General features: G+C 47.8%; 2 protein-coding genes across 4 annotated transcripts; one reads left to right on the top strand and one right to left on the bottom strand.

Annotated features, from left to right (window-relative positions):
* The first annotated feature begins 403 nt into the window (after positions 1–403).
* On the top strand, positions 404–5,633 carry znf276 (zinc finger protein 276). 3 transcript variants are annotated; one of them, XM_037452043.2, is made up of 12 exons: positions 404–560; positions 1,143–1,449; positions 1,800–2,109; positions 2,183–2,208; positions 2,291–2,674; positions 3,041–3,119; positions 3,227–3,310; positions 3,415–3,534; positions 3,631–3,706; positions 4,007–4,124; positions 4,765–4,864; positions 4,981–5,633. In XM_037452043.2, the coding sequence occupies exons 2-12, from the start codon at positions 1,224–1,226 to the stop codon at positions 5,261–5,263; spliced, it is 1,806 nt and encodes a 601-aa protein (XP_037307940.2). In that variant the 5' UTR covers positions 404–560; positions 1,143–1,223; the 3' UTR covers positions 5,264–5,633. The 3 variants fall into 3 exon arrangements, with proteins under 3 accessions (XP_037307940.2, XP_037307942.2, XP_037307941.2); XM_037452045.2 differs by having other exon boundaries at positions 1,803–2,109; XM_037452044.2 differs by having other exon boundaries at positions 1,160–1,449.
* LOC119196394 (Fanconi anemia group A protein homolog) lies at positions 5,540–27,053 on the bottom strand. Its single transcript, XM_037452042.2, has 42 exons — positions 26,835–27,053; positions 26,226–26,338; positions 25,977–26,061; positions 25,612–25,754; positions 23,133–23,228; positions 22,890–22,963; positions 22,214–22,311; positions 21,534–21,644; positions 21,318–21,381; positions 20,901–21,013; positions 20,664–20,740; positions 20,136–20,277; positions 19,368–19,501; positions 19,004–19,114; positions 18,313–18,408; positions 18,128–18,190; positions 13,530–13,612; positions 13,358–13,418; positions 13,222–13,271; positions 12,940–13,010; positions 12,429–12,527; positions 12,070–12,203; positions 11,907–11,977; positions 11,438–11,537; positions 11,126–11,313; positions 10,964–11,060; positions 10,375–10,563; positions 10,205–10,278; positions 9,992–10,120; positions 9,382–9,460; positions 9,113–9,276; positions 8,931–9,036; positions 8,792–8,851; positions 8,595–8,699; positions 7,877–7,992; positions 7,578–7,719; positions 7,037–7,099; positions 6,746–6,839; positions 6,577–6,652; positions 6,354–6,486; positions 6,186–6,284; positions 5,540–5,852 (listed from the first exon to the last, which is right to left on the bottom strand). Exons 1-42 carry the CDS (start codon positions 26,893–26,895, stop codon positions 5,754–5,756), a joined length of 4,263 nt encoding a protein of 1,420 aa, XP_037307939.2. The 5' UTR covers positions 26,896–27,053; the 3' UTR covers positions 5,540–5,753.
* Positions 27,054–27,704: the final 651 nt, after the last annotated feature.

The raw sequence follows: 27,704 nt of genomic DNA on the forward strand, positions 1-27,704 counted from the left end.
GATGGAGACTGAAGTGATGGAGACCGCATGATGCTGACTAGATCTTATCACGACCATGCAGGTTTAGCAGTGCAACTGTGACCCATTTAGATCCATTTTGCACATTTGTAACCAAATCAATTTCCTCCTGATCATAATCTGTAAGTGATCTTCATATCTATGCACTATAAATATATGCAGATTTAATGTGATTACTTATTTTAATGTTGTGGCTGCATATACGATCATTCAAATGATGCCCATCTTAACTTGCAACATCAAAGTGATATACTGTACAGCCAGATCCATCAATAATTATAATTCAGTAGTACGAAATGTATGAATCTATATTGAATAATTATTACTTTTTGGTGGTGCATTCATTTTCTACGCCGACAGGTGGAGCTGTAGCACACCTTCTGTGTTTTGTGCCGGTGAATTAATTAGCACTTCCGGTGTTTACAACTAGGAGCCGAGCACCGTTGAAACCACAGGGCTGACTCCCCCATGGCTCGTAAAACCAATATTTTATGTTTTAAAACGACATGTACTTGAGGTGCTAGGATTCATACAGTGTGACGGTAGGTTACGTCATCCACACGCCCGGCATGACTTCATGACACGAGCTAGCAGGCGTTAGCATGCTTGTTCAGGCTAACCTGCTAACGTTAGCTTTTAATACCAACAACGAAATACCTCGCAACGTGATAAGTTAGAATATTCTGTTTTATCTCATGGTTTGAGATAAAGCTTGTTAAAACACTGATGTCAGAGTTAAAGTGATATAATTATTTGATCCCTCATTTTGCATGGATTATTCTTTAAATATGATGTCTGTGAACAATAAATAGTGGGTCAAGCATATGTATTCATACATATATGTATGAATAGTTCAGATAACGTTACTTGGACCAAACCGAATTTTACATGTTAACGTGGTGGCAATTTATGAATGTTTTAAATTAGAAATAAACGTTTAACTCAGAATCACAACCATTTAATGCTTAGTACGTTGGACATACAATGACTTTGTCATGGCGGGTGGTCCCAGTACTGTGCATGTTGTTGTCGCACTTTGGGAAATATTAGCTTGCTTTAAGAACACGTTTTCCACACGTTATTAATACAATGAGGACAGTAATTGTAATATATGCATTATGTAGCCCTTAAATCTCCACAGTGGCCCTGGCAGCAGGGCTCCATCCTCTGAATCGGCTGAGGAAAAGTCTGCCATTACAACAACTATGAAGAAGAAAAGCAGACGTCCAAAGCCATCGGAGGCTACGCAACAGCCCAGCAGGACGCGCTCCGCGGAGGCCGTCAGTGAGGACGAGAGGCCGCCTGGACTCAGAGGGAGACCTCGGAGGAGCAGGCCGGCGACCACGGACAGTTTGTACCACGCATCCACAGCCGCAGAAGACAAGAGCGACAACTCACAGACACCTCCAGAGGAGAAGTCCAGGGCGTCAGGTGGGTGTCTCAGGGCAGCCCCTCATCGTTGAGGGGGAATCACACTAAACCCCCCTTTAATAAGAAGGTAATCAAGTATAGGGGCTTTTTCTCTTGCCTACCGATGCTCTGCTAACGCCACAATCACGTTAGTGGAAATAAGAGTGGTTTTTAGCAATGTTAGTTTAATTGAACACAAATGAAATGTCTACAGCAGTGTTTTGTGCACGCATTTGACAAAGCAAATTTCAATTTTGGACTTAAAACTTTAGATGTCTCAGGCGTCTTTCTCTTTGAGAATCCGCTAATCTGCTCAGAGACCCATCAAAAAGCGTCTTTTGCCAAAAACGCTGAGCCAGTGTTTTCTTCAGCAGGCAGACTTTCAACGGCCCTCTGTCGCCTCTGTCATGGCAAGTTCTCTCCACGCAGCCTGCGGCGCGCCTTCGACAAATGGCCCCAGGACTCCAACGACGTGGAGTCGGACGCCGCCGTCCAGTCGCCCCTTCTGTTCCACGCGGACTTCCAGCGGCTGGTCGGGGTCCAGTTGGACCGCGACCCCCGCCTGTCGGAGTTCATCTGCAAGAAATGCCACTCCAAGTTCTACAAGTGCCACAGCATCCTGCTCAGGTTTCTGCAGAGAGTCAACCTCCCACCTGTTGGGAAGGATAACTTAAAAAGCTGGTGAGTCCCAAGTGAGGAACAAAAAAAAGGATTCTGGAAGAAAAATACAAATAAAAATGTTTTTTTTTTCCAGGAAGAAGTGTTCAGAAGCCTCAACAAGTAAGTAAAAGCTTTCCCGTCTGCCTCCAGAAATCACTATACAAGTTAACTGAAGGCATTACTGTTTTGGCCGTTCTCTCAGCACCACAGTCCATCTCCTCGGACCCTGAGTGCCTCCACCGCCTGGTGTCCTGGGCCCACCACCACGGGGAGGCCTGCCCCTGCTGCCCCAACCTGAGGGAGGTGCTGGAGGAGCGGTGCTGGGGCTCCGTCAAAGCCGTTTGGGGCTGCGTCGACGGCCACAGCTACGTCATGGACGCTCAGTGCGCCGCGGCCCCCTACGCCGGGGACCTCTGCGGCGGGACGTTGGGGGGTGGCCCCGGTAGCGGAGGGATTCTGGAGCAGGACGATGAAGGGCAACCCAGCGGGAATGGAAGTATGGGCGCTCTGGCTCGGTCCAGTCCGCCTGCACTTCCTGCACAGACGGAGAGCTCTGCGCCGACGGACTGGACCGACAACACAGAAGGTGACGTGTAGAACAAGGCTGCCTTGTTGAATTCCTTATGAGGATTGTGATTGATGTTTTCACAATATTTTGGGCCAGCATTGTGCTAGATAGATTTTATTGTCAGCTATTCATAAAATACAGATAACAGCAGACATACAGTACATCCACTGACTGTCGCCAGCCAGCAGGAACATTTCACACTGCCAGTCGTAAAAACTGAAGATTAAAAAGTTAGGCTCTGGCTAACTTGCCATTTAGGGCTGTAATGCACAGGTTGAGTCTGCATTGGGGGGTGGAGGACTGCCAACATCAACGCGGCGATGTGTCCACAGCCTGTTCCTCTGTCGCGGTCGCCACTCAATCGTCTGGTTTCCCCGTCTTTAGACGTCACCAGTCACCAGGGGGCGTCTCCTGCTCCGGCCCAGCTGAAGGACAGGGCCGCTGACAGCGACGTGTCAGACAGGTCAGTCCCAATGCTTTCCTTCTAATTCAACGCTTTTTGTGATTCCAATGTGATCACATTAGTAAAAAAGGCCATGTCATCAACAAGTACGGACTGTGTGCGCTCAGGTTCAACTCTGAGGACGACTTTGAGGAGAGCCGAAGAGGAGACTTATCCTACGACGAGATGTTTGAGCCGTATGCAGACGAGAGGTGGGTGCAGGTGTCCTTGTTCTAAGCAGCAGAGGTGGATTAAGAGTTGACCCGTGTCAGAGACCCAGGTTCTGTGTTGAGTGAACCTCTGTCCCGCCTCCCAGAGCGCGCAGGGTGACCGCCGCCAGCAAGAGAAGAAGAAGCCCAAAGGCTTTGGTGGAGGTCAAAATAAAGAAAAAACCAGGGCCCAAACCCGGCTGGAAGAACAAGCTCAAACCTAAAGGGTACATGACACAGCCTCCCTTCAGCAGCAGTTAATCGTTGCAGATTTTGACCTCAGCTGGAAGCATCCTATATTCTTACCAACTACTTGTTTCCAGAGAGGAGCTACCCAACATCTACAAGTGTCCGTATCAGGGATGCACCGCCGTCTACCGAGCTCCAGATGGCCTGAAGGTCAGAAAGAACAAAACTCAGTGATGCCTGATATTCTGTGTATATCACTGGAAGGAATGCCTTAGAAATACCGTACAGTTTATCACTTTTTAAGATAAGAATAACAATCTCTAAAAAACGATCCTGCAGCCATATACAGAATGGTGCAGTCACGTTAGCTTAATGGGAGCTCCTAGACTGAGAAAAACTGAAGGACTTTAAACCAGGAAGTCCTTGACATCCGCTGGCTACTTCAGTACTTAAAGGAGCTCCGGCGCAATGCTCCTTTTTCTGTGTCAATGACTGTGTTTTCCTGTTCAGAAGCACATCAAGGAGCACCACGAGGAGGTGAAGGAGCGACCCTGCCCTCATCCCGGCTGCAACAAGGTGTTCATGATCGACCGCTACCTGCAGCGCCACGTCAAGCTCATCCACACGGGTGAGGTCCTTGGAGAGAGGAGTCGCCCACACTTATCTGCATACGGTTAAATCGGGGGACGTAAGCACCAGATGTGGCTCGGCCTCTGAACCAGCTGGTCTCCATTTAGTGAGGGCTTTGAGTTTAAAATAGAATCCACAAATTCGAGCGTGCGTAATCAGTCCACGCCTGCAGCTAGAGAGGCCGCCAGTGTTCCGGTTTCACTGCTGACTCGGCAGAGTGCGTCGTGAGAGCATCACCGGAAGTCAGTACACGCTAACTCAGACGCATTCTGCTTAACACACAGAAACACCCGCAGTAGAAGAATGCGGTGCAGCAAGTTTTTTATCTGTTATACACAGGGATAGAGAACACATGCCATTTAAAACACTTGATAATGATCATTTAAGAATGTTTAAAAAAAAAAAGCTTTTTTTTCCCTTTGGCTCTTGGTTTTCACTCTAATATGAAAGCCGCAGTATAACAAATATGATAAAATGTTTTTGGCGATACTATTTCTGACTGAAGCATTCCTCCCACGTGACGCGTTTAAGGACCCTCAGAAAGATGGGAATCTGACAAAGACCTTCCGGCGACTGTGTAAAGGGCTCAGAGGGTTGAGGTGCATTTTGGCTGAAGTTTCTTATCTGCGTGTTTGCAGAGGAAAGGAACTACATTTGTGACCAGTGTGGCCAAACCTTCAAACAGAGGAAACACCTCTCAGTTCACCAGATGAGACATTCAGGGGCCAAGCCACTACAGTGAGTACCGATGATGTCCTTTTGCCACTTCCAAACTTCTGCAGTTGATTTAAATAATGCATAAGTCTTTTATTATTTTGGTGGGTCGTTACTAGTTATCACGTTTTCCCCATCAGATGCGAGGTGTGCGGCTTCCAGTGTCGCCAGCGAGCGTCGCTCAAATACCACATGACCAAGCACAAGGCGGAGGCCGACCTGGAGTTTGCGTGCCTGATGTGCGGAAAGCGCTTCGAGAAAGCCCACAACCTGAACGTGCACATGTCCATGGTGCACCCACTCATTCAGGCCAAGGTTCAGAGAAGCAGCCAGCAGCAAGCCCCGCCCCCTCCTCCGTCTTACTCAGACCTGCACGCCATAGCTCTGACCGGGGAGGTGGTTCAGCAAGACCACGACAGATGACAGCGGGTCCAGATGTGCTGAACAGGGACACGTGAAGAGTCTTTCCTCCACATGTAACAGCACCGAGGATCCAAGCTACCGAGTCAGCAGATGGAACAGAACTCTGACAAAAAATACATCGGCTGTCCCAGACAAAATGATTTAGCGCTGACTGGACGGCTTTTATTTCATGGACTATTGTTGCTAGAATATACAAGAAGCACTTCGCTGTGCAGAATAATTTCCTAGGAGTTTTATGTCACTGTATTCTATTAAGTTATTACATTACTATTGGTATTGTAAACAGCTAAAAGGGCTTCTGATAATGTGTACAGTAAAGTCCTGTGTGAATTATGTATAAATAAAATGTAGGATTTTTTTTCTTTTTTTACACAGCTGAGTATTTTGCCTTTGAATGTGAACAGAGTCCTGTTTCAAACAGGAGGAACATGTTTCTGGGAGGCTGTAGAGTCAGAAACCATCGCTGTGTGTCTCTAGACAGGCAGCCTGTTTAGAGGAAGTCCATCTCTGGGCTGAGGCTGGGAGGGTCAAGGTGCACGGAGAGAGCCGCTGCCACCTCCGGGTCCAAGTCTGCGCACTGGGACTCCAGCTGAAAGTCAGTGAATGCTGTCAGTAGAGGACCCTTAACCCTAGAATACGTTAAGTTAGTAACGCCATCACTAATATTGGGTACACTTTACCCAAAATACTTCTGATCTAAATATATTAAAGTACCACAATACATGGTGAATTTAATCTACTTCATAGGTCTCAGAAGATTTTTTTCTTTTTATAAAACCGGCTCTAAAATTAGCAAAAAATGTGTGACTCAAAGAAAATGTTTCTGGCAACTTTAGAAGTCACTGACGTGGGAAGTAAGTGTCAAACTAATCCCCCATCGAAGTGTTCTATGATATATTAAAACCGGGGGGGGGTCGGTTACCTCTCTGAGTCGACTGGAGGACACGCCGCTCAGAGTCGTCTGCGGGATCGCTCTCAGGAGAAACTGCTTGGCGTGGCTCAGAATCCAGAAGGGCTCCACCTGAGCAAACAATTCAGCGTTTCCAACGTCTCTCTTAAAAACAGGCCGCAGCATCTGCAGCTTGCTCACCTGCTCGGGTTCGGGAACTTGTCCCTCCAGGAAGAGCTGCAGCAGGCCGACGTAGCAGAGGACGGCGGTGAAGAGGAAGCCCGGCGTGCGCACCGCCCTGCGCTGCAGGTCGGCGCTCTGCCGCAGCAGCAGGCTAAACGCACGCAACAGGGGGCGTGTCAGGAAGTCACCTCGGGAGAGCGGCTGCAAGTGGCAAAGTGATGTGGAGTGAAAATGAACCGACCTGTAGAAGGCCCACGGCATCAGTCGGGTGAACTCGTCTGACATCACCATGGCGATCGGCTGGTAGACGCCTCGCCCTTGAGTTTAAGAGGGAAACAAACCGCCGTTAGATTCAAATGGGGAGTGGGGCGGGAGATGGGCTCGCAGGATGAGGAGAGCACGCCAGTTACCGCTTGGCTGGAAGAGGAGGAGCCAGTCGGCGCAGTCCACTAAAGCCACCAGCAGGTGGCTGCAGAGATCCGCCACCCCCCGGGGGCTCCTCTCCTGTGGACACAACGCTACACACTCAGACCAGAGAGAGCAAAGTGCAATCCTCGAGGACACTGACAAACACCTACTACACTGACATAAGAGCGGTTTCATACCTCTTGCTATTGTCTGTCTAATTTGTCACTAGTTTATTTCAGAGTGCCACGTTCCACTCTGACTGCATATGAATCCTAAATTAGATGATGAATTACCTGTGGATACAAGAGGGAGGACAGATGGTCCTTAACACACAGAAAGAGCAGGAAGACCAGCACCTGGACAAAGAGGACAGCAGCAGGTAATAGATTAATCTAATTATTAACACATTGCAGTTACAGTTCACCCATCTTCAACTTGATGACACAAAGTCGACATCCATCAAACGGCCTCTTATGAACGTATGATGTGTAGAACAAACGAAAACCCAACAGGGAAAATGTTCAAGCTTATGTGTACATTCATTTTAAATCTCTTGCATGCATGACTGAAAGTGAAACTTACTGGGACGTGTGCTGCTGGATTATAACGTTACAACTAGCTTTGGTTTTATTTGATTACATTTACATTGACATTAGTTGAACTGCTACTTCCTAAAGGGAATACTGTTTGTATAGATAAGAGTGCACAGAATGCTTTTGAATTCTGAACGTAACAATGCAATTAAAATTGCCCAGCACTAATATACGTATGTATAAAACCATACATACACACGTCAATAATAACATAGTTCATCTGCAACTGCAGAGCGCTTACCTGTCGGTGCAGCGTGCTCCTCTCAGGGCGCAGCGCGCTGAGGCCCCCTTCGCCGCGCACGCTGCCTCGCCAGGCCCGGTGCAGGCTGACAGCAAGCAGCAGAGCAGCAGCCGCGGGCGCCGCCGCCAGCCCCCCCTCCAGGCTGAATGTCACACAGATTCAGAATATAGAAAATAAATAACCTCGACATGAGCAATTGCTGACACACAAGCGGAAGGGATGTAGGCCACACTGTGACGCTTCTCCACCCCCCCCCTCGCAGGAAGAGGGCGTGTCACGCCATGTGACTGTGAGATCACCTGCAGGCCCACTTCCGGCAGTCCTCCAGGAGCTGCAGCTGCTCCGGGAGCAGCTCTCCGTCACACAGACGACGCCACTGGGAAGACAGCACCGGAGACAGGCACTCCCACCAGTGCTACACACACACACACACACACACACACACACACACACACACACACACACACACACACACACACACACACACACACACACACACACACACACACACACACACACACACACACACACACACACACAATCACCATGACCATAATGCCTGTGTCCAAAAAAACAATGTATGATGTCTGCAACCTCACTGCTATCATGGACTTCCTGATCCCATGTGTAAATAATGCGGTAAGAATGTACTGATGGTTAATATCTACATGCAGGTTATTCCATTTCAACACGTTTCATCAAGTTATTTTATTTGTAAATTTGATTTCTCCAAAACCATTTTACCAATTGCCTTTTCGTGATTTTAAAATCACTTTTTATGTTTTGTTATTATGCATTATTTAGTTCTTTCTTGGAATATAATTCCCTGCCCCCGGGCTTTGTAATTATTTCATATTTTTACACACAATGAGGCGGCATGAACACAACCAGGAACATGGAGCATCTTCTATCGCTTCATTTACGTTTGTGCTCTTCCTAAAAGTCAAAATGCATTCCATGTGAATAAAAGACCTGCGTGTAGGACACAGGTCGGCATGAATAAAACTAGCTGTGTACCGCAGCGGAGACCAGGAGCAGCGGGCAGCGGACACTGATCTGGGACCAGGCTTTGTTGACTTCTTCCCTGGAGCGTCCGCAGCGCGCGGCGGCACACAACACACCCTGGAGAGGACACGCAGAGAGACGACTCAACTGGAGCAAAGGGTCCCGCATCTAATATGTGATTCCTCTAGTCGTCAGCGAAGCATCCTCACTCTCTGGAAGTGTGACGTCAGGTGGCAGGACAGCAAGCCGACCGGGGAACAGGCCCTCCTCTGCAGCAGGACGGACGGAGAGGAGGTGAGGCGGAGAAGCCAGTGGGCTCAGATGATCCACAGGGGATTCATTGCTCACCTGAAGCTGGTTGACATGTTCTATCAGCGCGTCAAGCTCCACAGTCGTCCTCCCTCCATCGGACTTCACTTTAACGAGCAGCACTGCAGGGAGAGCCAACATCACCCTGGACACACACACACACGTGCACGGCTCAGTGGCTACACAATGAGTGACACATACAGTTGAGTGTGTGCGTGTACCTGTTCCACGCGTTCAGCGCGTGCTGCAGGCTGAGCTCTGCGCCGACGCCGGGTGGAGCTGAGGAGGAGCATCTCTGAGACACCGATTCCAGCAGGAGGTCGCACACGTCGGGGCGGCTGGTTTCATGATAGAGGTCAGTCACTTCCATCTCATATACAAGCTCCTGCACACGCACCATAAGATAAGGATTTTATGTATCCAGGGCCACGACGCCAACTCACTTTTCACACCGTGTACTACACGTACACGCGCGCACACACACACGCACCTGTAACCGGGCCAGGATGTCGGGCAGACAGGTTCCTGTGGCTGATACTCTGAGATCCGGCCTTTCCACGCTGTGGTTGCTGTTAAATACGAAGAGTCAGTTTTACCAAAGGTGGAAATACAAATACATTTAATACTTGACTAACATATGAATGATATGTTCATATTACTTCCCACCTTCAATAAATTGAATCATTTCCAACTGCTCATCCACTTTTGAAAAAGCAATTTATTCATTTTTTGCCTTTTGCCATTCATTACATTTTACATGTGTGAGGCGACATTCTGTGTGTTAACGGTGAACCAAAGCAGACAGAACCAGACTGAGCGACAGCATCTTTGAGACGTGACGACGTCTCAACCACTAAACTCGCTCCTGACCTGCCAGCTGTCCTTCAGACGTCAGCATCACTGCTCCCACTGAGCGCAACTTCTCCCAAATATACACACACTTCTCATTTGTCAATAAGCAAGTCAATTAAAGTTGATGACAATTTTAACAAACACACACACACACACTTTGCAGCAGGGGATTGAACCCAAGACCCTGTGATCAGTGGACAATCCACACACTGACATACACAACACGTGTTGTGCACACGCACACCAACCTCAACTGCTGGTCCACGACGGCGCAGAGCAAGTGAGAGCAGAGGATCCTTGTGTCTCCTCCACAGCCGCCCTGCTCCTCCGGACGGGACAGGTACAGCTCCCAGCAGGCCCACTGCTGGTACTCCTGACTACACACACACACACACAAAGTGTCTAATGGCACCTGTAAGAGAGTGTGTGTGTGTGTGTGTGAGAGAGCTTCCTGCTTTTACCGTTCTGGGTCCGACAGCGTGTCTTCACCTCTCTGAACTCTGAGCTCCATGGCGAGCCATTCAGACAACGGTAACTTGACAAACATAAAAGGTCATTGATCAAAGTCACATAAGAAACGATGACTTCTAAGTAAAAGAATGGAAGCCGCTGGTCGCTCAAAACAAGGCACCTGATATTGCGGCGTGTGTTCCAGCTGACGGAACGCCGGGTGCCTCCACAGAGACCCGGCGGTCTCCCTCCAGGTGCCGGTGGCGTCTGTGGCACTGACCCACAGGCCCAGCGGCTCACCGGTTGGACCGCTGGCTGTGACGGGAGTTGCTCTGGTTTCAGGGGACAGCCTTGGGATGAGGTACAGGAGCTAAACCAACACACAGTCATATGTAGAATAATATCAGAATATGATAAGGAATCCAAATCCAAACTTTGTTGTTAGGATCAAGGATCTAGAGCTAATGAAATGTTATCATTAAAGACATAAGCGCCGTCTCTCTCAGACACTCACACTCCTGAAAATAATGCATCAATAGATGCTTCTCTTCTCAATACAATGGCTGATGAGAATCTGGTTGGACACAGTAATGTCTGCCGTCGACCAGAGGAGGGGGTCAACTACTTGCCTTTACTCACCTGCCTCCAGATCAGCAAACAGATCCAGGTTTCAGTTACTTTACATATTTATAAGACAATATGAAAAATTCTAATACTTGAAGTGTATTTTTTAACACAAACCAGACGACATTATGGAAAGACGAAAAAACCTTTTTATAGAAGCCGCTGAGGACGTAATCCTGCCGTTGCTCCTGAGGCACTGAGTCCCCTCTGCAGATCCCGTAGGACAAAGCTGCCACACACAACCTGCACGGCAACAAGAAGATTGTGAGACGAGGTCGCCGGAGGGGACATCGCCGCATTAACCTCACCTGACACAGAAGAGCATGTCGGCACGTGTGCTGCAGACCAGCGCCGCGTTAAGGGCTTCCCCGACGCACACTGGGCCCGGCAGTGTGGGCGGGACCAGCTGGACCAGAGGACCCTGGGACGTGCAGGCGTGAAGATGGACCACGAACGCCGCCAGACCCAGCTGGTGGGCGGTACCCAGCGAAGACGCCTTTGTGTGGACACAAGAGGTGTGTGAGGAGAGTACCGATTGGAGCAGAGATGTGTGAGGGGGAGGACAGAGAAGGCGGGAGGTGACGGGACCCGCCAATAAGGACGGGTGCAGATTTGTGTACCTGGTTATGAAATAGGTCCCAGAGTCGGTGTATGAGGCCTGAGAGGAGCTGTGTGTTGCTGAGCAGCGTGTTGACAAACATGGAGGCCCAAGCGCTTTGTCTGTAAAGACGCAGAAGCATCCGGTGAGTGGCACACCGCAGAGGGAGACCATGTAACAATGAAGGGGGTTGAACCACTGGTGCAGGATTCAGGCTGCACGGTGACGCTGCCACTAACGTACTCTATATGCTGTAGTGAGGCTCGCGATGGTCCGCTCCGCGTGTTTTTACAGCAGATCGCTGCACATGCTCATGGACAGCTCTAAAAGTTGTGAACAGAGCTGCATACCAAAAATAACTTGCTAACTTTTTGCAGATATGTGAAAGTCAAAAGGGAGTAAGCACTGTGGAGCATTCTCTATAGCAGGAATAAACAAATATGTTTTCATCACTTTTTCCAACCGGGACAATAAAACGTGGCAGCGCTCACTTGTTCGGAGGGTTTGCTCTGGAGGCGTTGAGCAGGCACTGGCAGAAGTTCCTCAGGATCATGTTGATGACCTGAGACCACGAGGGAGAGAAAGAAGGGCTGCACAGTGACGCACGCGCTACAGGAGCAGGGCGGCCACGCCAGAGCCGTGAGCGGCACTTACTGTGACGTGGAGCTCGGGGCACAGCGGCGCCCCCGTGTGGAGCTCGATGAGCGTCCGTCCCACGGGATCGGCGGGGCGGCCGGGGAAGACGACGCTCAGAGTGTGAGAGATCCGGGACAGCTGGGCAGACACCTCTGAGGGCACAGGACCGGCGTGGATAGGAGGCAGACCGGGTAATACGTCAATATGGGTGTTCATTTGACAAAGCGCCCTTCAGGCAACACTTCCTCTGTGCTCTTTACGAACTCATGTCTGTCTGTGGTCACACCTGAACTCAGGTAAGAGTGTGTTTGATGAGAAGAGTGCTCACTACTGGACACCTGTGTGTGATATACGGCGTGTCCTCGATATCAGCTTACCTCCCTCACTGCCCTCAACAAGCAGCTGGGTGAACTCCTGCAGCTGGATCCTCAGCACCTCTACGGGCTCATCGCTGGTGTCCAAACACACGGCACCTCCTGGAAACAGGACAGTGCAAATGGGGCTTTTTCGTGAGTTCAATTTTCGATCCATTTTTTCGAAGTGGGCAAATGGCATCACATCTTTAGGGTTTTTGTAGATCTTTCTGTATCATGATAAGGGCAGAAACCAATGGCAGATTGAATCTGTGGCATTTGGAGATTTGTATGCATACTAACGTCACCAAGCTGTGCCACACTTTTAATTTTAATTTTTGGGTTCCCTCCAACTATGAAGCAAATATACATCAAAACCATGAATCCAAATGTTTTTCTGTTTTGTATGTGGTTGTTCTTCTAATTGCATTATTAGACTGAATCAGATTTATGGACTTGGAAATAAAACAGATATTAAGCAAAAGGAAGGGTACGTTTAAGAGAATGTACTACAATAAATGAGCGAATGACCCACCCTCCTTATGCCTTTGTTTCTGGCAGGACTCCACATAAGATGAATACTGGCCAGCAGGAATCTTATCTGCTCTGAATGCACACAGAACAAAGTGTCACAATAAACTGAAGAACCACAGAAAAAATGTAAAAAAGTGTAAAAAATTCAGTATAAGATTGTCGTTTATATATATTAGCAATGATGCTACATTTTAAATTTGGGAGATATCAATACATGACAGAACACAATTGTAGAAGCACAAGTCTAAAAAGAGAAATCTCACAGGGTTCTGATACAACTCACTTTCCCAGAGCCTCTATGAAACTCATCCGAGCGTCAGCTTTGACGGGAAGCTGAAAGACACCGTCAGATAAACACACTTCACGTCGGACCAATGTGTCACTGAAGCAAAGACCGACAGCGAGACGGAGCTGCTCACCATCCTCGGCGTCAGCAGAGCGGGGAGGAACCGTGTCAGGAAATACGGCCGCCGGAATATACTGTGAGAGGACAAAGGACAGGAGACAGGGGACAGGAGAGTCAACGACAACAACCGGGTCTCTCATATCTACATGAAACCCAGCTGTGTGCTTTGTGGGTGTGCCGAGTACCTGGCCTCCATCACTGTGGCAGAGATTCTTCCTGTGGTCTCAAACAGAGACACGGCCTTCTCCACATCCTGGACAGCCTGACCCTGTGCACACACACACACACACACACAATTCAGATGTCCACAAAAACAGCAGCTGAATTGAGCACAAGCACAAGCCCGAGGGCCGTTCGCCCCCTTTGAGGAGGGTTCCGGCTCTACTAGACCAGCGCTTCCCTGCCAGTACGCTGTTACAGGGCGCTGCGTCTGTAGACCCAAGACTTCCAGAGAACAGCCTCGAGGGGCCGGTGCCCCTGAGAGTTTTTGGGAGTGGCGAGCCCTCCCCAATGCATCTCAATGGGTCCTGCGTACAATCGACAGGGGCTACGCCTCTCACCCCGTACGTTTACCAAGTGCGTGGATGCAGCTCTGGCACCATTGCGTCTCCAGGGCAGGGCTGGACTGGTAATCGGGTATCGGGTAGTTGGCCTACCGGGCGAATGCCCGGTAGGCCGACGCACTTGGGGGCCGGTCGACAGGCCTATATATTTTTAATTTTTTTTTTATTTTATTTTGCTTTCGACTGGCCCATAAAGCAGGGACAGCGGCCCATTGGTTCATTTTCCATACTGACACTGGGCTGGCCCAATCATCTCTTAGCAGGCTCCACCCCTCCCTCTCCGTGTGTCAGTCAGATGCATTCAGTGGCTCAGAGCTAGAAAGAAATGTGTGGATTAGGATGGAGAAACAAAAACGTAAGAGCAAGGGGGGTGCGGAGAAATTGACGGCCAAAAAAATAAATAGAGGTTGATGCCTCAACATGTTCAAAAATAACCAACGTGTTTAGTGCTGTAGCTTCAGTTTCCAAAACTACTACAGAACCTGTAGCACATGGAGGAGGAGAGGTGACTAGCCATAGCGAGAGCGGTGCTTGCGGCTCGCAGTAGGGTTGCCAACTCTCCCAACCCCAAATCAGGGACACTTTCGCGGGCTGACGGGGGGGTGCTAGCGGTCACGGCCGGGACAAATCAAAATTGCCCATAATTCGGGATGTCCCGGGTAATACGGGACGGTTTGCAGGCAGCAGAGGAGAAGGTGCAGCAGGGGTCTGAGTCTGACAGTGAAGTCAAGGAGGGACAGAGTGAGCAGGAGAGTGTCATTGAAACGGTAAGCAAGCAGGTAGCTACATGAACAGGGAGGGAGTGTTAATCAGGGCGGGTGCATGAGGAGAGTGTGTGTGGACCTGGCTGGGCCACAAAGAAGATGATGATGATTTAACAGTTACCTAAATTAAGGAATATTATAATAAGGCAACAAACATAATCGTTGTGGGTTGTTGCTATTATAAAGTCTGAGTATCAGGTTGTCATTTGTCAAATTGTCACTTAAAAGTTACTGCAATGGCCACTCAGTTAGCTAAAGTCAAATGACACAGCATAAGCTATTTTGCACTGTTTTTGTAGCTAGCAGAGTTAAGAGTTCACTTATTCAATTGCAACTTGGGATATTCTAATGTAAACATTTAAAACTCATAACGGCCCCTTCTTCTCTAGAAAAAAACTTAAATGATGCCATTTGATTACTTTAATTATTACTCGCCCACAACGAGTTACACGTTAGAAGAGGTAGCTAACGTATTTTATTTGGGGGTTAAAAACCCACTTTGCATTTTGAAAGCTGTATATTCAACTAACTAGATATTTTCTAATGTTTCATCTGAATTTCCAATATCATCAATATGCAATATTACGGCAAGTGAATACTCTAAATTGTATACATATATACAGTTTTGTGTGAGTAATTTGTTTGTGTAGGTTTTTTATGGGAAGTATCTCAACAATTAGAGGTAAATGTTGTTTGGTGTCATATTGAAGAGGGGTTTGTGCTCTTTAAAGGGATAGTTCACCCAAAAATTGTTTCATCATTTACTCACCCCCAAGTTGTTTCAAACCTGTATGAATTTCTTTATTCTGCTAAACAAAAATATATATTTTGAAGAATGTCGGTAATCAGACAGTTGATGGATCCCATTGACTTCCATAGTAAAATACTATAGTAAAAATACTACGGAGGTCAATGGGGTCCATCAACTGTCTGATTACCGACATTACCGTCCATGGCACTTACAGTAGTTCTCAGCTTTGTATGGGTTTTTGGGAACAGAACAGTAGATATGCATATCTACAGGGACCGCAAGGATAGTGCACTGGTTGGTGGTTGTGTCCGACCGATTGTGGTGGGCCGGTCGGAGCAAAAATGCCAGGGCCCTTTTTTTGTCCCAGTCCAGCCCTGCTCCAGGGCATCCGCATTTTGAACTACATAGACGATTGGTTGCGGCCTGTTACACTTGAGAGCGTTGCAGTGGTGGTTCAGGGCCACAGGGTTCTTCCCGAGGGGAAACCAGCGCCGTCTGATCAAGGTCACTCGGCGTTGCCTGCGGGCCCTGGCCATATAAAGGGACCCTTGGTTTTTATCCGAAGGGCCTGTCTTAGGAGCGATCTGTCCCTCACAGGCTGGGGTGCAATCATGAGTGGTCACAGCTGGAGATGTTGGCAGTGTTTCAGGCGCTGAAAAACCTCAGCCCAGCCTTGACGAACCAGCATGTTCTTGTCCGGTCAGACAACACATCGGTGGTCTTGTACATCAACCATCAGGGGCCCTGCGCTCACGGCCGCTTTACAAGCTAGCCCGCCAGATCCTCTTGTGGTCCCTGGGGAAACTCCGCTCGCTGAGAGCCGTTTATAGCCCAGGGTACTCAAACCAGGGGGCAGACGACCTGTCGAAACAGGGGCAGAGGCCCGGGGACTGGAGACTCCATCCCGAGGTGGTGGAGGTCCTTTGGAGACACTTCGGCTGCGCCGAGGTGGACCTATTTGCAGTCAGGACGGCATCAGCCTACTGTTCGTAGCCTCGCTCTGGCCGGCCGAGTATGGTTTGCGGACCTTATGTCGCTCCTCGCAGGTCCTCCGTTGGAGATTCCCATCAGGGCGGACCTGCTGTCTCAGGCGTCGGGGTCCATCGTTCACCCCCGCCCCGAGCTATGGAAACTATGGGTGTGGCCCTTGAGGGGGCCCGCCTCTTAGAATCCGGTCTCTCGACCGAGGTCGTGGAGACAATCCTTCACTCCAGAGCCCCCGCTACAAGGAAGAGGAAGGCGTATGCCGGTAGGTGGAGGCTTTTTGCCACTTGGTGTGGGGAACGACAGCTGGACCCAGTTAGCTGCCCAGTTGGTTCAGTACTGGAGTTCCTGCAGGAAGGTTTTTCCACAGGTTTATCCCCGTCTACTATCAAGGTATATGTGGCGGCCCTGTCGGCAATTCATGCCCCTCTAGATGGGCGTTCTCTGGGGAGACACCCACTGGTATCCCGCTTCCTTCGTGGCACCCTGAGGCCAGCAGCCAGCACTAGAGTACCGTCCTGGGACCTGGCCGTCGTACTAGAAGGTCTCTCCGGTGCTCCTTTCGAGCCCATTGCAGAGGTCGCAGTGAAGTATGTGGCTCTTAAGACCCTCTTCCTGCTTGCTATTTCTTCCCTCAAAAGAATTGGAGATATGCAAGCCCTCTCGGTGGCCCCCTCGTGCTTGGAATTTGCACCCAGCATGGTGAAGGCGTTCTTACTACCTTCCCCCGGCTATATTCCTAAGGCTCCGTCCACTACGGTCGGGCCTATTCTGCTGCAGGCGTTCTGTCCTCCTCCGTTCCTGAAGTCAGACCAGGCAAAGCTCAACCTCCTCTGCCCAGTTAGGGCCTTAGACACCTACGTCCGCAGGACCGCCCTGTGTAGACTTCCCGAACAGTTGTTCGTGTGCTTCGGACCACCCAATACTGGGGGCCCGGTGTCTAAGCAGAGGATGAGCAAGTGGGTGGTCGAAGCAATCTCAATCGCTTACGAATCGGCCGGTCAGCCCGCACCTTTGGCTGTCCGGGCCCATTCTACCAGGGGTATGGCGGCTTCTAAAGCCCTTTTGTCGGGTAAAGTATCGCTGCACGACGTTTGTATGGCGGCAGGCTGGTCCTCTCCCCACACGTTTGTGAGGTTTTATCGTGTAGACCTTAACTCCACGCCTGGAGCGCAGGTGCTCTCGTCTGAGTGTGCGCACTAACTTCACACTACGTCACTTGCTCATATGGTGAGTGGGTATTGGCGTTTTCACGCAGCTCGAGTTCCCTCAGAGAGAACGTCTCCGGTTACAAATGTAACCTTAGTTCCCTGAAGGGAACGAGACGCTGCGTGTCGATGCCATACTCCCGGCTTGCCCGTGGCACTTGATTCGGCTGTTCAGAGATGAATGGTCCTGCCCTTCGGGTCCCTTTATAGCTTCCTGGTCCTGGCGTCGCCCGCCTATGACGTACCAGCTCGCCATTGGTTAGATTTCACACGTGCTTCATGACGCGGTCACTCAGAGGCGTCCCACAGCATTTTCACGCAGCATCTCGTTCCCTTAAGGGAACCAAGGTTACATTCGTAACCGGAGACGTTATAAGTCCTGGGTAATTTTAGACATTCTGGCATATTATATATTTGATTATTTTTCTCACATCGCAGTTTAAATTATAAATAAGGGTGTTCTGCGCGGACAACTCACACCATGACAAACATTCCACGTGGTGTCGCCGTTACCTGCAATGACGCTCCACCTTCACCGGAGACATCCTCGTATAAACCCATGTCCTCCACTGACTCCTACACACACACACACACACACACACACACACACACACACACACACACACACACACAGATATGAAAAAACATCTGGGAGGATTCTGTCTAGTTTAAAAGCAGGACAAACCCCCTGTTTTTACCTTGAGGTCAGTCAGCCTGGTCTTGGCCAGGGAGACGTACTCCATCAGGAGACTCCGGTGTTTTACAGGTACATAAGGAGAATGCAGGATGTGAACCTACAAGGGGTGAAATGACAGTGAGTTTTGGTCTTTATAGACTCCAGACCAGCAGTGGAAAAAAAAACCTCCCAGTACCAATGAAATAAGTGTGAGGTTGTTGCCCAGAGAAATCGAATAGCTAAGGGCAGAACAGTAACCAGAGGGATCCAAATCAAATCAAACTCGAAAAGGGGGCGTCGTGAGAATATAAGCGTTGTACGCAGCTACAGACTGAGGCGCCACACAAATCGATCAATGAATGGATGCAATGATATTAATAGTTTAAATTGGTTGGTGATAGCTCATTTTGTTTTACAAGAAGAAAATAATAATACTTTAAATAAAAAGTATTGTCCGTTTGATCCCCACTAGTGTCCATGTCTCCTTGTGTCCTTGTGGAAGACACGTAACCCCTAATTGCTCCTGTAGCTGTGACTACAGGGTGTGAATGTTATTCACTGAAGAGACATGCAAGTCAGCTCCTTTTAGCCAACTAACCAGACAACCTCGGGATAAATGTTGGATGTAAGAACAACAATAATTCCCTTAATCACAATACTCGGGTATACATCAGTGTATCCCCATCAACGCAGACGTGTGCAGAGTATCGCACCTTGAGGTACTGTGGTGGTTCAAAGGGCACCAAGTCAGACAGGAACTTTAGCAGAAACACCAGAGATTTCTTACTGGTCGCATGGCGGCCACTGCCTCCCCCGAAAGACATCTGAAAAGGCAGAAAAGCATAATGCTAGTCACGAAAATAAGACACATCACAATCTCTGGAACTCTGTGACAAGAACCACATAACCTTATAAACTTTTGCATCATGGCTTTGCACAACAACTGTATTTAATAGACACACAATCCTCCATGATAAACAACCAGAAAAGTCTTGTAGGATGACTGCACGCCCCATGGCACTAAGATCCATATAGCAGCAGCACTAATCCAAACTAGTGTTGCAAAGCCAATGACACCTTGAACCAGTTGCTGTAGGAGGGGAAGACGGCAGGTCCCTCCAGTGCTCCCTGTCGTGCCAAGAGGAAGGCAGTTATCATGTTCTCCAGGTCGTAGCCTTCGAATGCCGAGCTCAGCAGTTTGGACAGCAGCTCTGATCGAGGAGAAGAAGAACAACTTTCAACCATTTAAGCCCTTTACACATCTGATTTCTATCAATTCGTGTTAGTAGTTTGACGCAGATTTTCATTGGGGTGAAGCTTTTGTTACGTCTATAAAGGGCACCATGTGACCGGCAGCGTGCGTACGTGAGTGAGTGAGCACCTCGGTGCGTGTGCGCAGCTTATCCCACATTCTGCTGCAGCAAGCTGCCTATTATTTTGGGTTACCTGGTTTGTTGGTCTTATTTGTTTTTGGTGACTCACTTTCCCAAATCATCTTTTACTGCGAGTTTTATACTGCTACCGACTGCCTGCTTGCTCCTCCCTCACTACGCCTGACAGGCCGAGAGATAACACAGCTGAGTGCTTCGCTGCTTTTGGAATTAAGTTTGTTTTACGAGCCCTTACAGCATGTACAACAGGGTTTGTACAACAACAAAGTGTTTTGTTCATATTATTCTGGGTTTGAGAGAAAACTCAAAAAGGCATTTGCATGAATGCGGCGTTCCAAACAGGGTCTATAAGTCGAGAGTTGTTTAACAGTGAATGATGCGTTTATAGATTGTATTTCTTTTAGCCAGATGTCAAATGTATTCTCAGGTCATAAGAAGAGCCCCTGGTGTTTACCTCTCAGGCTGAGCTGGGCACAAGGGTTGTACACCAGCAGGGTGGACAGGAAGCACAGGACGTGTTTCCAGTTGACCTCGTGGGTTTCCAAAACCTGCTGCAGGTGACACAGCAGCTGCTCCACACTGAAGATCACAGCTAGCTGTTACAAAAGCACAGTAACGAGGCACAAGAGATGCTGTGAGTTATGCAGCAGAGCAAAGACCCAACGACACAGACAGCACTTGGGGAGGCCTTTTGGCTTCGGGTGACATACATGCTGCAGATTGCAGGAACCAAGATAGTCAGAGATCCTCAATTAATACGCTCAATGCTGTGCTCCCAGCATTTCCCCCCTGGAGGCAGCGGACCATAGCAATAGAAAGAGTCTGACGCCATTGATCGGTTTGTCGTGATCATTTGACTATTTCAAAGCACAGCCAAATAACTTTGTTCACTAGTTCCCGTTGCAACAATCCATCTAGAAACAACTCAGTTATCTGAAAGAAGGGCTTATGTTGTGGTTAACAAAGTGCTTCAAACATTCACCTTACGGAACAGAGAGGTCAACAGCCGGTTGGATTTAGCGAAGGTCCACTCACTCTGCAGCGCGATGGCATCGGACACTGTGGATATGAGATGAACTGGTTTTTTTCCACTATGAAAGCATCATGTACACAAGGATACTTATTTCTATATATTTTTAATTTCTTAACCCCAATGGAAGTAAACCAGGTTAACCAAGAAAATAAGCATGAGCCGTTTTTAAAAAGGTCAACAACTTACCGGTTAGTTGTGGCTTGTAAGTGAGAGTCTGGGTGAGGGAGTGTGTGAAGAACCGTTGAAGGGTCTCCCCTGAGGCCGAAACTCCACACAGCGAGGCGTCGAACATCTCAATCCTGTGAGAACACGGGGCAAAAGATCAAATAAATCACCCAGAACTACCGCCTACACCTTTTGTGAGGACACAGAAACCTTTTACCCCCAGACTCGAATCACTTCATCCTGGCATGTCCAAGTGGACATTTGGACCAGTCGAGCAATCACATTGTATAGAAGTCTGAGAAAATCCCTTTTGATTTATTCCCTCAGTAAACATTGTGAACATGACTTTATGGTTCATGATTGAGAACATGTTGGTTTTTAGATCCCTTTCTTTAGTCACAGACCTCTACAGCTTAATAAAACACAAGCACAATGAACCATAGCTCAGCTGCGGCTCCGGCACACCGCGGCGTCTGGCTCCTTTCCACAGTGTCAAGCAGCCCTGAGGAAGACAAAAAAACAATAAAGTGTTACTAAATCAGCCAAAAAAAGAAGTAAAGTGTTATAGTACGAGTATAAAGTACGACACTCAGACGTGGAAACTAGCAGTCTAAGTGTTTTAGCCGACCCAAGGCAGGGTACACGTGGACTCACAGAAGAGCACGTCGTCCAGCAGCGAGCAGCAGAGCAGGGACGCCTTCCTGTCGGCAGCCGCCGGCCTCGAGCTCAGCTCAAAGCCGACTCCCACCAGGACTCCAACCACCGCTGAAACACAGGAGCTCTGCTATCAGCATCGCTGATTTTAATGAAGGTACTTGATACCACCAGCTGCTTTAATTTTGAAGCTTTGGTTGCTTTTAAAACTGCTAAACCTGGCAGGGCAGGTCTACGGCTTCTACGAGAGTGAGCGGATGAAGCTTCTGCATTTTACTCCCTTAGCCGATTCCAGAACGTAAGAGGGCTGTTGACAGGGCCGGTGTGGTTTTACAGAGCAGCCGTGAGATCAGGTTGATGTCAGTGATGTAAGTGGTGGACAGACCTGACCTGCCCAGAGTGCTACAGCTAAGTTCCTGGTTCTGCTGGCGGATAAACCCTGCGTACGTCAGAGTAGTGCAATGCATTCTGGTATATCAGGGCTACATAGCACGCCCTGATGGACTGTATTGCTTCAATGGACTACTGATCACACATCCACATAAAAAGGTGGCTCCTTCTCCATTTTGATTTTAGTGTAACTGGTTTCCATGGTAACCAGAAACGTGCCCCCACTAAAAGCTTAGCTTTGTATTACTTGTTGTTGTAATGTTGATGAATGGATGAGCCACTGTTCTTACTTGAGAGCATCTTCTTGGTGTCCTCGCCTCCACGTGCAGGCGTCCAGCTGCACAGGTCCTTCACCTGGGACACCAACCACTGCCTCACGTCTTCATCACTGGAGGGAGAAACAGGGCGACAGGATGGGCTACTTTTGCTGCAGAAAAGGTGCCAGAGTCAACTGGCCTCCGTCTCCTGTTACCAGTTCAGCTAGGGCATCCAACATCTTGAAAGTACTCAGCTAGTTTGACGTTTGGACTCAACAGAATAATTACACATTCAGAGAAAAAGTATAAACTTGTTCAGGAGATATATATGCGGATTGTTTTGTAATTTACTTTTTAAAACATTTACATTTACATTTACATTTGTGGCAACCGGAGGCAAAACACAGTTTAAAAAGACAACATGTCAATTTAAATAAACATGATGACATGAAGGAAAAGAGTAATGACCATTGAACAATGATAAGGAAACCCTAATCTCAATCTCTAGTGTTTTAAAAGTAAGTCTGTCAATGCTTCTTTTACAGCAGTGTTTAAACTCAATAGTTAAGTATTCTTTGTATTCAGATTATTAACACTTAAAGCCTCTAAAGAATGTCTATTTTTCAATAGTGTTTGTAGAAGTAGATCTACTAAAGCAGAACTTCTGTGCCTCGTTATTATCTGACACCACATTTAAAACTAGACTTACGTCTCTATGATGTACCTCAAGGTGAGGATGTTGTAAAAGTGGAGATGGCACACCACCTCCAGGTTGGGTACTCTCTGTACAAATAGCACATGAATCATTTCATTTAGCACATTCTTTGGGTAAGAAAGCCAAAGGCTCTGTTTTTCACTTTGTGGAAGTACAGCCTGACTTAAGTGATAAATCAACTGTGAAGAACATCTATACAAATAAACTTACTGGAATGACAAATTGTGCAAAACACACCTGATCCCTTCTGTACTCCTGCCACAGCAGTTTGGGGCAGAGCACTCCTTGTGACAGCAGTTCTCTGCTGGACTCCAGCAGGACGCAGAGCTGGACCTGAGGAGGACGGGGATCGGACACATTTTTACATCATGTGTCGCATTTTAATCTTCTTCCTGGAGTCCTCACGGCTATGAAAGACAAACTGGTGACAGGGCCACACCTGCCGCTGTAGATGAGACGTTGAACCACAGATCTAATCTGAAAACCACAAGCAACTTAACAGTTTGCATTATGCAGAAGTGTTCAAGCGGTAACGCTGAAGGAAGGAAACACAGTCACTGTACCTCAACCCCAATGACTCAGGGTCAGAAGACACAAAGACGGACATGCACCCTGTAGATGCTGTACAAAGTCTGGAGCTGACCTTATAAATGACCTGACCTCCGTTTTTCGTTGAAAGTGCATTGTGGGACTCAGAACTCACCATTAACTCCTTAACTCCTACCTTGACTAACACTAGCAAACCGTAGAACTAACAAATGGTAGCACTTAAATCAAACTTATAATGGCACTTTTACTTTTACTTTTAACATGTTTTGAAACTGCTTATTTGATGAAAATTGTACTTTCTTGTTACTTGTTCTGAGTTTGTATCTCTATGTGGAAATGCACTTATTATACGTCGCTTTGGATAAAAGCGTCAGCTAAATGACATGTAATGTAATGTAAAAGCAGCTGCTACGCTGGTAACCCGGCATCAGTTTTTTGGTCCGCAAAATGGAGCATATGGTGGCCTTTTTTGTTTTAAGTCCCCCTTTTGGATATATTGAGAAACTTCCATTGTGCGTCAGCTAAATTATGAAAATAAGGCGATTTCTTTTGGTCATTGATGGCAACAAAAAGCTGAGACCAGTCAATTTCTCAAGGTTACCAATGGCAACCGAGCGACTTTACTGTTGTACCTGAGGTGTACACTCGACCTCTAAGTATGTGTGGTGGGGTTGAACGCAGCCTTTTGTCTGGCTCCTCCCCAACCAAACGGACAATTAGGAGCAGGCCTTTAAAAGCACCTGCCCGTCAGGGCCTCAATCACCTTCTTGTGTTGTACAGGTATGTTTGGCTGCATGTTGTGGTGGTGCTTAATTGTGTCTTAAAATCTGTATACTAACAGGGCACCTTCTTGTGCTGTACAGGGAATCTGCTGCTGTTTTGCCCCATTATATTTTGTAATCTTTCATCTACTTTGTCATTTCTTTTATGGTTTGTGGTTTTTCTTGCTGTGTTTCGTTTGCTGTGTTAAGTCGACTTAAGCTTGCTTGTTTTTATAGTTATTGGTGTTTACCGTGGTTTTGTTATATCTTAAATAAAACCTATTTCTTAATTACAAACCGGTCTCTGCCTAGTCCACATTGGCTTATTTGCGTGCAAATGGGGTGCAAGTCCCGAGGTGTCGTTGTTGGTCTCTCTCCCTAACGTCCCGCCACATATGCAAACCGTCCAGTTACAGGGCCCATCATTTTGTCACTGTTTTAAATGTGAGAAAAGATGTGATATACTGTACAGCAGCATTTTTCTGACTTTCATAACGAACACTAATATTGATGCTGTAGATTGAAGATCCCGACAGTCTAAGCACGTGGTGTATGTTCACTGATTAGTGTCAAAGTGCTCTGTTGTTTTGCATTTGGATGAGTTTCAGCTGAAGGCAATCAACCTGTTTCCTAACGACTGGAGTGGTCAGCGCAGCTGTAGCCGACGTTACAGTAGCGAGGAAGTATTTAACTGGAGATTAAGTGAAGCCAAGACTCTCCGCACGAAGACAAACTGGACAAAGACGTCTTCGGGGCGGCTGAGTGCGGCGCCTTTTCATGTTTCATGCGTTTTAACCCTGTACCTCCTGAAGTCTCTACCCGCAGATACTACCGCCCTCTGACTAGATCTGCTCTCCATCGTAACCTCTCCTCTCTTACCTACCCCACCCGCTCCACACGTGTCATACACCTTGTCACCTTACCCTCTTTCCTCCCTCCGCCCCACTGTTTTTTGAATTCCGTGCTGTGACAGTCACTCGCCCGGTACAATCAAACATTATTGTCCTCCACACAACTCTTTTTGACTGCTAGAAAACCTCCTGTGTGACAAATATTGTGCTTATTTGTTCTCTATGGTTGAAATGCACTTATTGTAAGTTGCTTTGGATAAAAGAGCTAGCTAAATTACGTGTAATGTAAATCACAGGGAGTGCACTACAATACGCTGCTCCCAGGTTGTTAAAAATGAGATTTTGCACGTGCATAGGTTGAATTAGACACTTCCTGGGAAATGTATACTAAAGTGAACTGTAGAAAATATACTTTTCAAAAGGCAAAATGCTGAGGCCACTGCGACTTGTGCAATAACTTACTCAGCCAGCTACCTGATCCTAAGGCTTGAAGAGCGTGCACAATGCTCACAGGGACTGATGCCCTGTAGAAACTCACTGCCGTCAGATACTCACTCGCTGAGAGGAACTGAGGAGGCCTCTCGTCTGGTCCTCTTCCTCGCTTAAGATTATCTCCTTCAGCCTCTCCACCATCATCTTCACAGACAGCGCCGCCACAGGGACGCCCAGCTGCCCGGCTCGCCGCCACAGCTCCCGCACTGCGCACAAATAGCACACCCTGTAGCTTTTAGCATTTAACGCTGTGGCACACTGTGACCATTTCTGAAAGTCTCCTTTGTGGTGTGTAAAAGCATGTAAATGAAAACTGACAGTTGTCCAGCAGATAGAGACTAAACAATGAAGGTCGTGATGAAAAGGTGAAACTTGTCTGCGTCGTGCCTCCCGGCCGCCAACTCCGCAGCACTGAGGATAACACTCACCCAGCAGTGCTCCTGAGGCGGAGGACAAGGTGCTTCCAGTCCCCGTCGGTTTCAGCTCACTGAAAACGTTCCACGGATCTGTATTCTAAAAAGATTTAATGTTGAATGTCAGCATGTTATTCACCCAGATGCACTCATTTCAGTTGAATGTCCGCTGTTACACGCCTCCCTCGCTAAAGATGATCATAAATGGCCCCCATTGTAGTGGCCCAGTGTGTCCTGCCTTCGTACGGATGTCCACTCACTCACCCCGACCTCCCTGAGCAGACCGCAGAGGTTCTGCTGCTGCTCCAGCAGCTGGATCGCAGCCTGCTGCAGACTGTGAGCATCTTCCTGCCTCGGCCTCTTCACCACACGGCCAGCTGGGAAAACATACAAAATGCTTCAGTAATGTATATAACACAGTTGGACAAATAGTGTGCCATTGGGTTACTTTGTTGTACTTCAATAGCAAAAACTTTTAAATACATGTTCAGGTGTTACATAAAAGTTTTCTGCCAAATTTAAAAAAATGGATCCCTCCTGATGGGTAAAGGGAAATAGAAGGTATCGATGGTGTAACAATATTCAGCATAACACCGCTCCTTTGAACCCTGTTGGAAAATAGCTGTTGTCAATATGGATCTCCAATTAAGGGTCACGCCAAACTCCACTTAAAAAGCTGCCAAGTTTCCACGCCATCGTCAGACCTCATGCATCGATACAGAAGGGACGTGTCAAATTAACATTGACGTGAATAATGGACGAGGATAAACGCTAGTTTGACAACATTTTCGGATGTTGTTCTCATGTGTGTTGTTAGTTATTGTTTGCTCCATAAATCGTTACGCTAACGTCAGCTAGCTGCTGTCAACTCACCGAGGAGGCTCGACAGAGTCCTCTTCTCAGAGACCGTTTCACACGAGGCGCTCAATGACATCGTACTTTCTTCTCTTCTTTTCTAACATTGCCGTCAGAAAGGCTCCTGTTAACGTTGGAAGGCGCCAAAATGAGCGCATTCATTCCCTCGTTAGGTTTTCTCAGGCTGCTGCGGCGCCGTCAGCTTCTTTCTCATCCATGTTGCCCCTCGCGCTCTCCTCTCCCATTGGTCTGGGTGACAGCCAATGAGGAAAGACTATTCTATGTGTGGGACAAACAGAAAGTATTCCAGAGTTGGGAAGGATTTATTATTATATGTTTTAAAAGTTAGACCAGTAACTGCTTTTATTTAAGATGACTTTCTACCAAAAAACATGTATGTATGTATCTATGTATCTGACGAACAAAATGAAAACTCCTTAGTGAGAATGTCAGAGGAGGGATCCCTCTCCCGGGATGGACAGACTGCAATAGGATGTCATGTGTACAGAATCAACAATGTTAAAGATGTACAATACATTCAATTCCTCTAACAGAGATGATACAAGTAATTGCAAGTAGCAGAACAAGTCTACGGCAGGACCACTGCAGGGACAACCACCATCAGATAGAACCACCATCCACAGAGGCTTCTGTGGGAAGAGAGAGCAGAAAGATGTTGGTTTATGATGACAGTAATATGAATCATATTTAAAATAAGAATGATGATGATGATGATGATGGTGATGATGATGATGATGATGATGATGATGATGATGATGATGATGATGATGATGATGATGATGATGATGATGATGATGATTGCAGCAGCAGATGTCAGCAGCGTCATGCCAGGTTCAGTGTTCCGGTGCTTTCCTCCCACAGAGATAC

The sequence above is a fragment of the Pungitius pungitius genome, chromosome 6 (assembly GCF_949316345.1).
Source record: "Pungitius pungitius chromosome 6, fPunPun2.1, whole genome shotgun sequence".
Taxonomy (NCBI): domain Eukaryota; kingdom Metazoa; phylum Chordata; class Actinopteri; order Perciformes; family Gasterosteidae; genus Pungitius; species Pungitius pungitius.

Excerpts from the sequence above, each read along its gene's own strand:
- LOC119196394 (XM_037452042.2), bottom strand. The coding sequence starts at position 26,895 with ATGTCATTGAGCGCCTCGTGTGAAACGGTCTCTGAGAAGAGGACTCTG. Across the intron at positions 18,409-19,003 it reads AACCACCACAGTACCTCAAG|GTTCACATCCTGCATTCTCC; the intron begins GTGCGATACTCT and ends CACCCCTTGTAG. Across the intron at positions 13,419-13,529 it reads GCCACAGTGATGGAGGCCAG|TATATTCCGGCGGCCGTATT; the intron begins GTACTCGGCACA and ends GTCCTCTCACAG.
- znf276 (XM_037452043.2), top strand. The coding sequence starts at position 1,224 with ATGAAGAAGAAAAGCAGACGTCCAAAGCCATCGGAGGCTACGCAACAG. Across the intron at positions 2,110-2,182 it reads AAGGATAACTTAAAAAGCTG|GAAGAAGTGTTCAGAAGCCT; the intron begins GTGAGTCCCAAG and ends TTTTTTTTCCAG. Across the intron at positions 3,311-3,414 it reads GAGCCGTATGCAGACGAGAG|AGCGCGCAGGGTGACCGCCG; the intron begins GTGGGTGCAGGT and ends CCCGCCTCCCAG.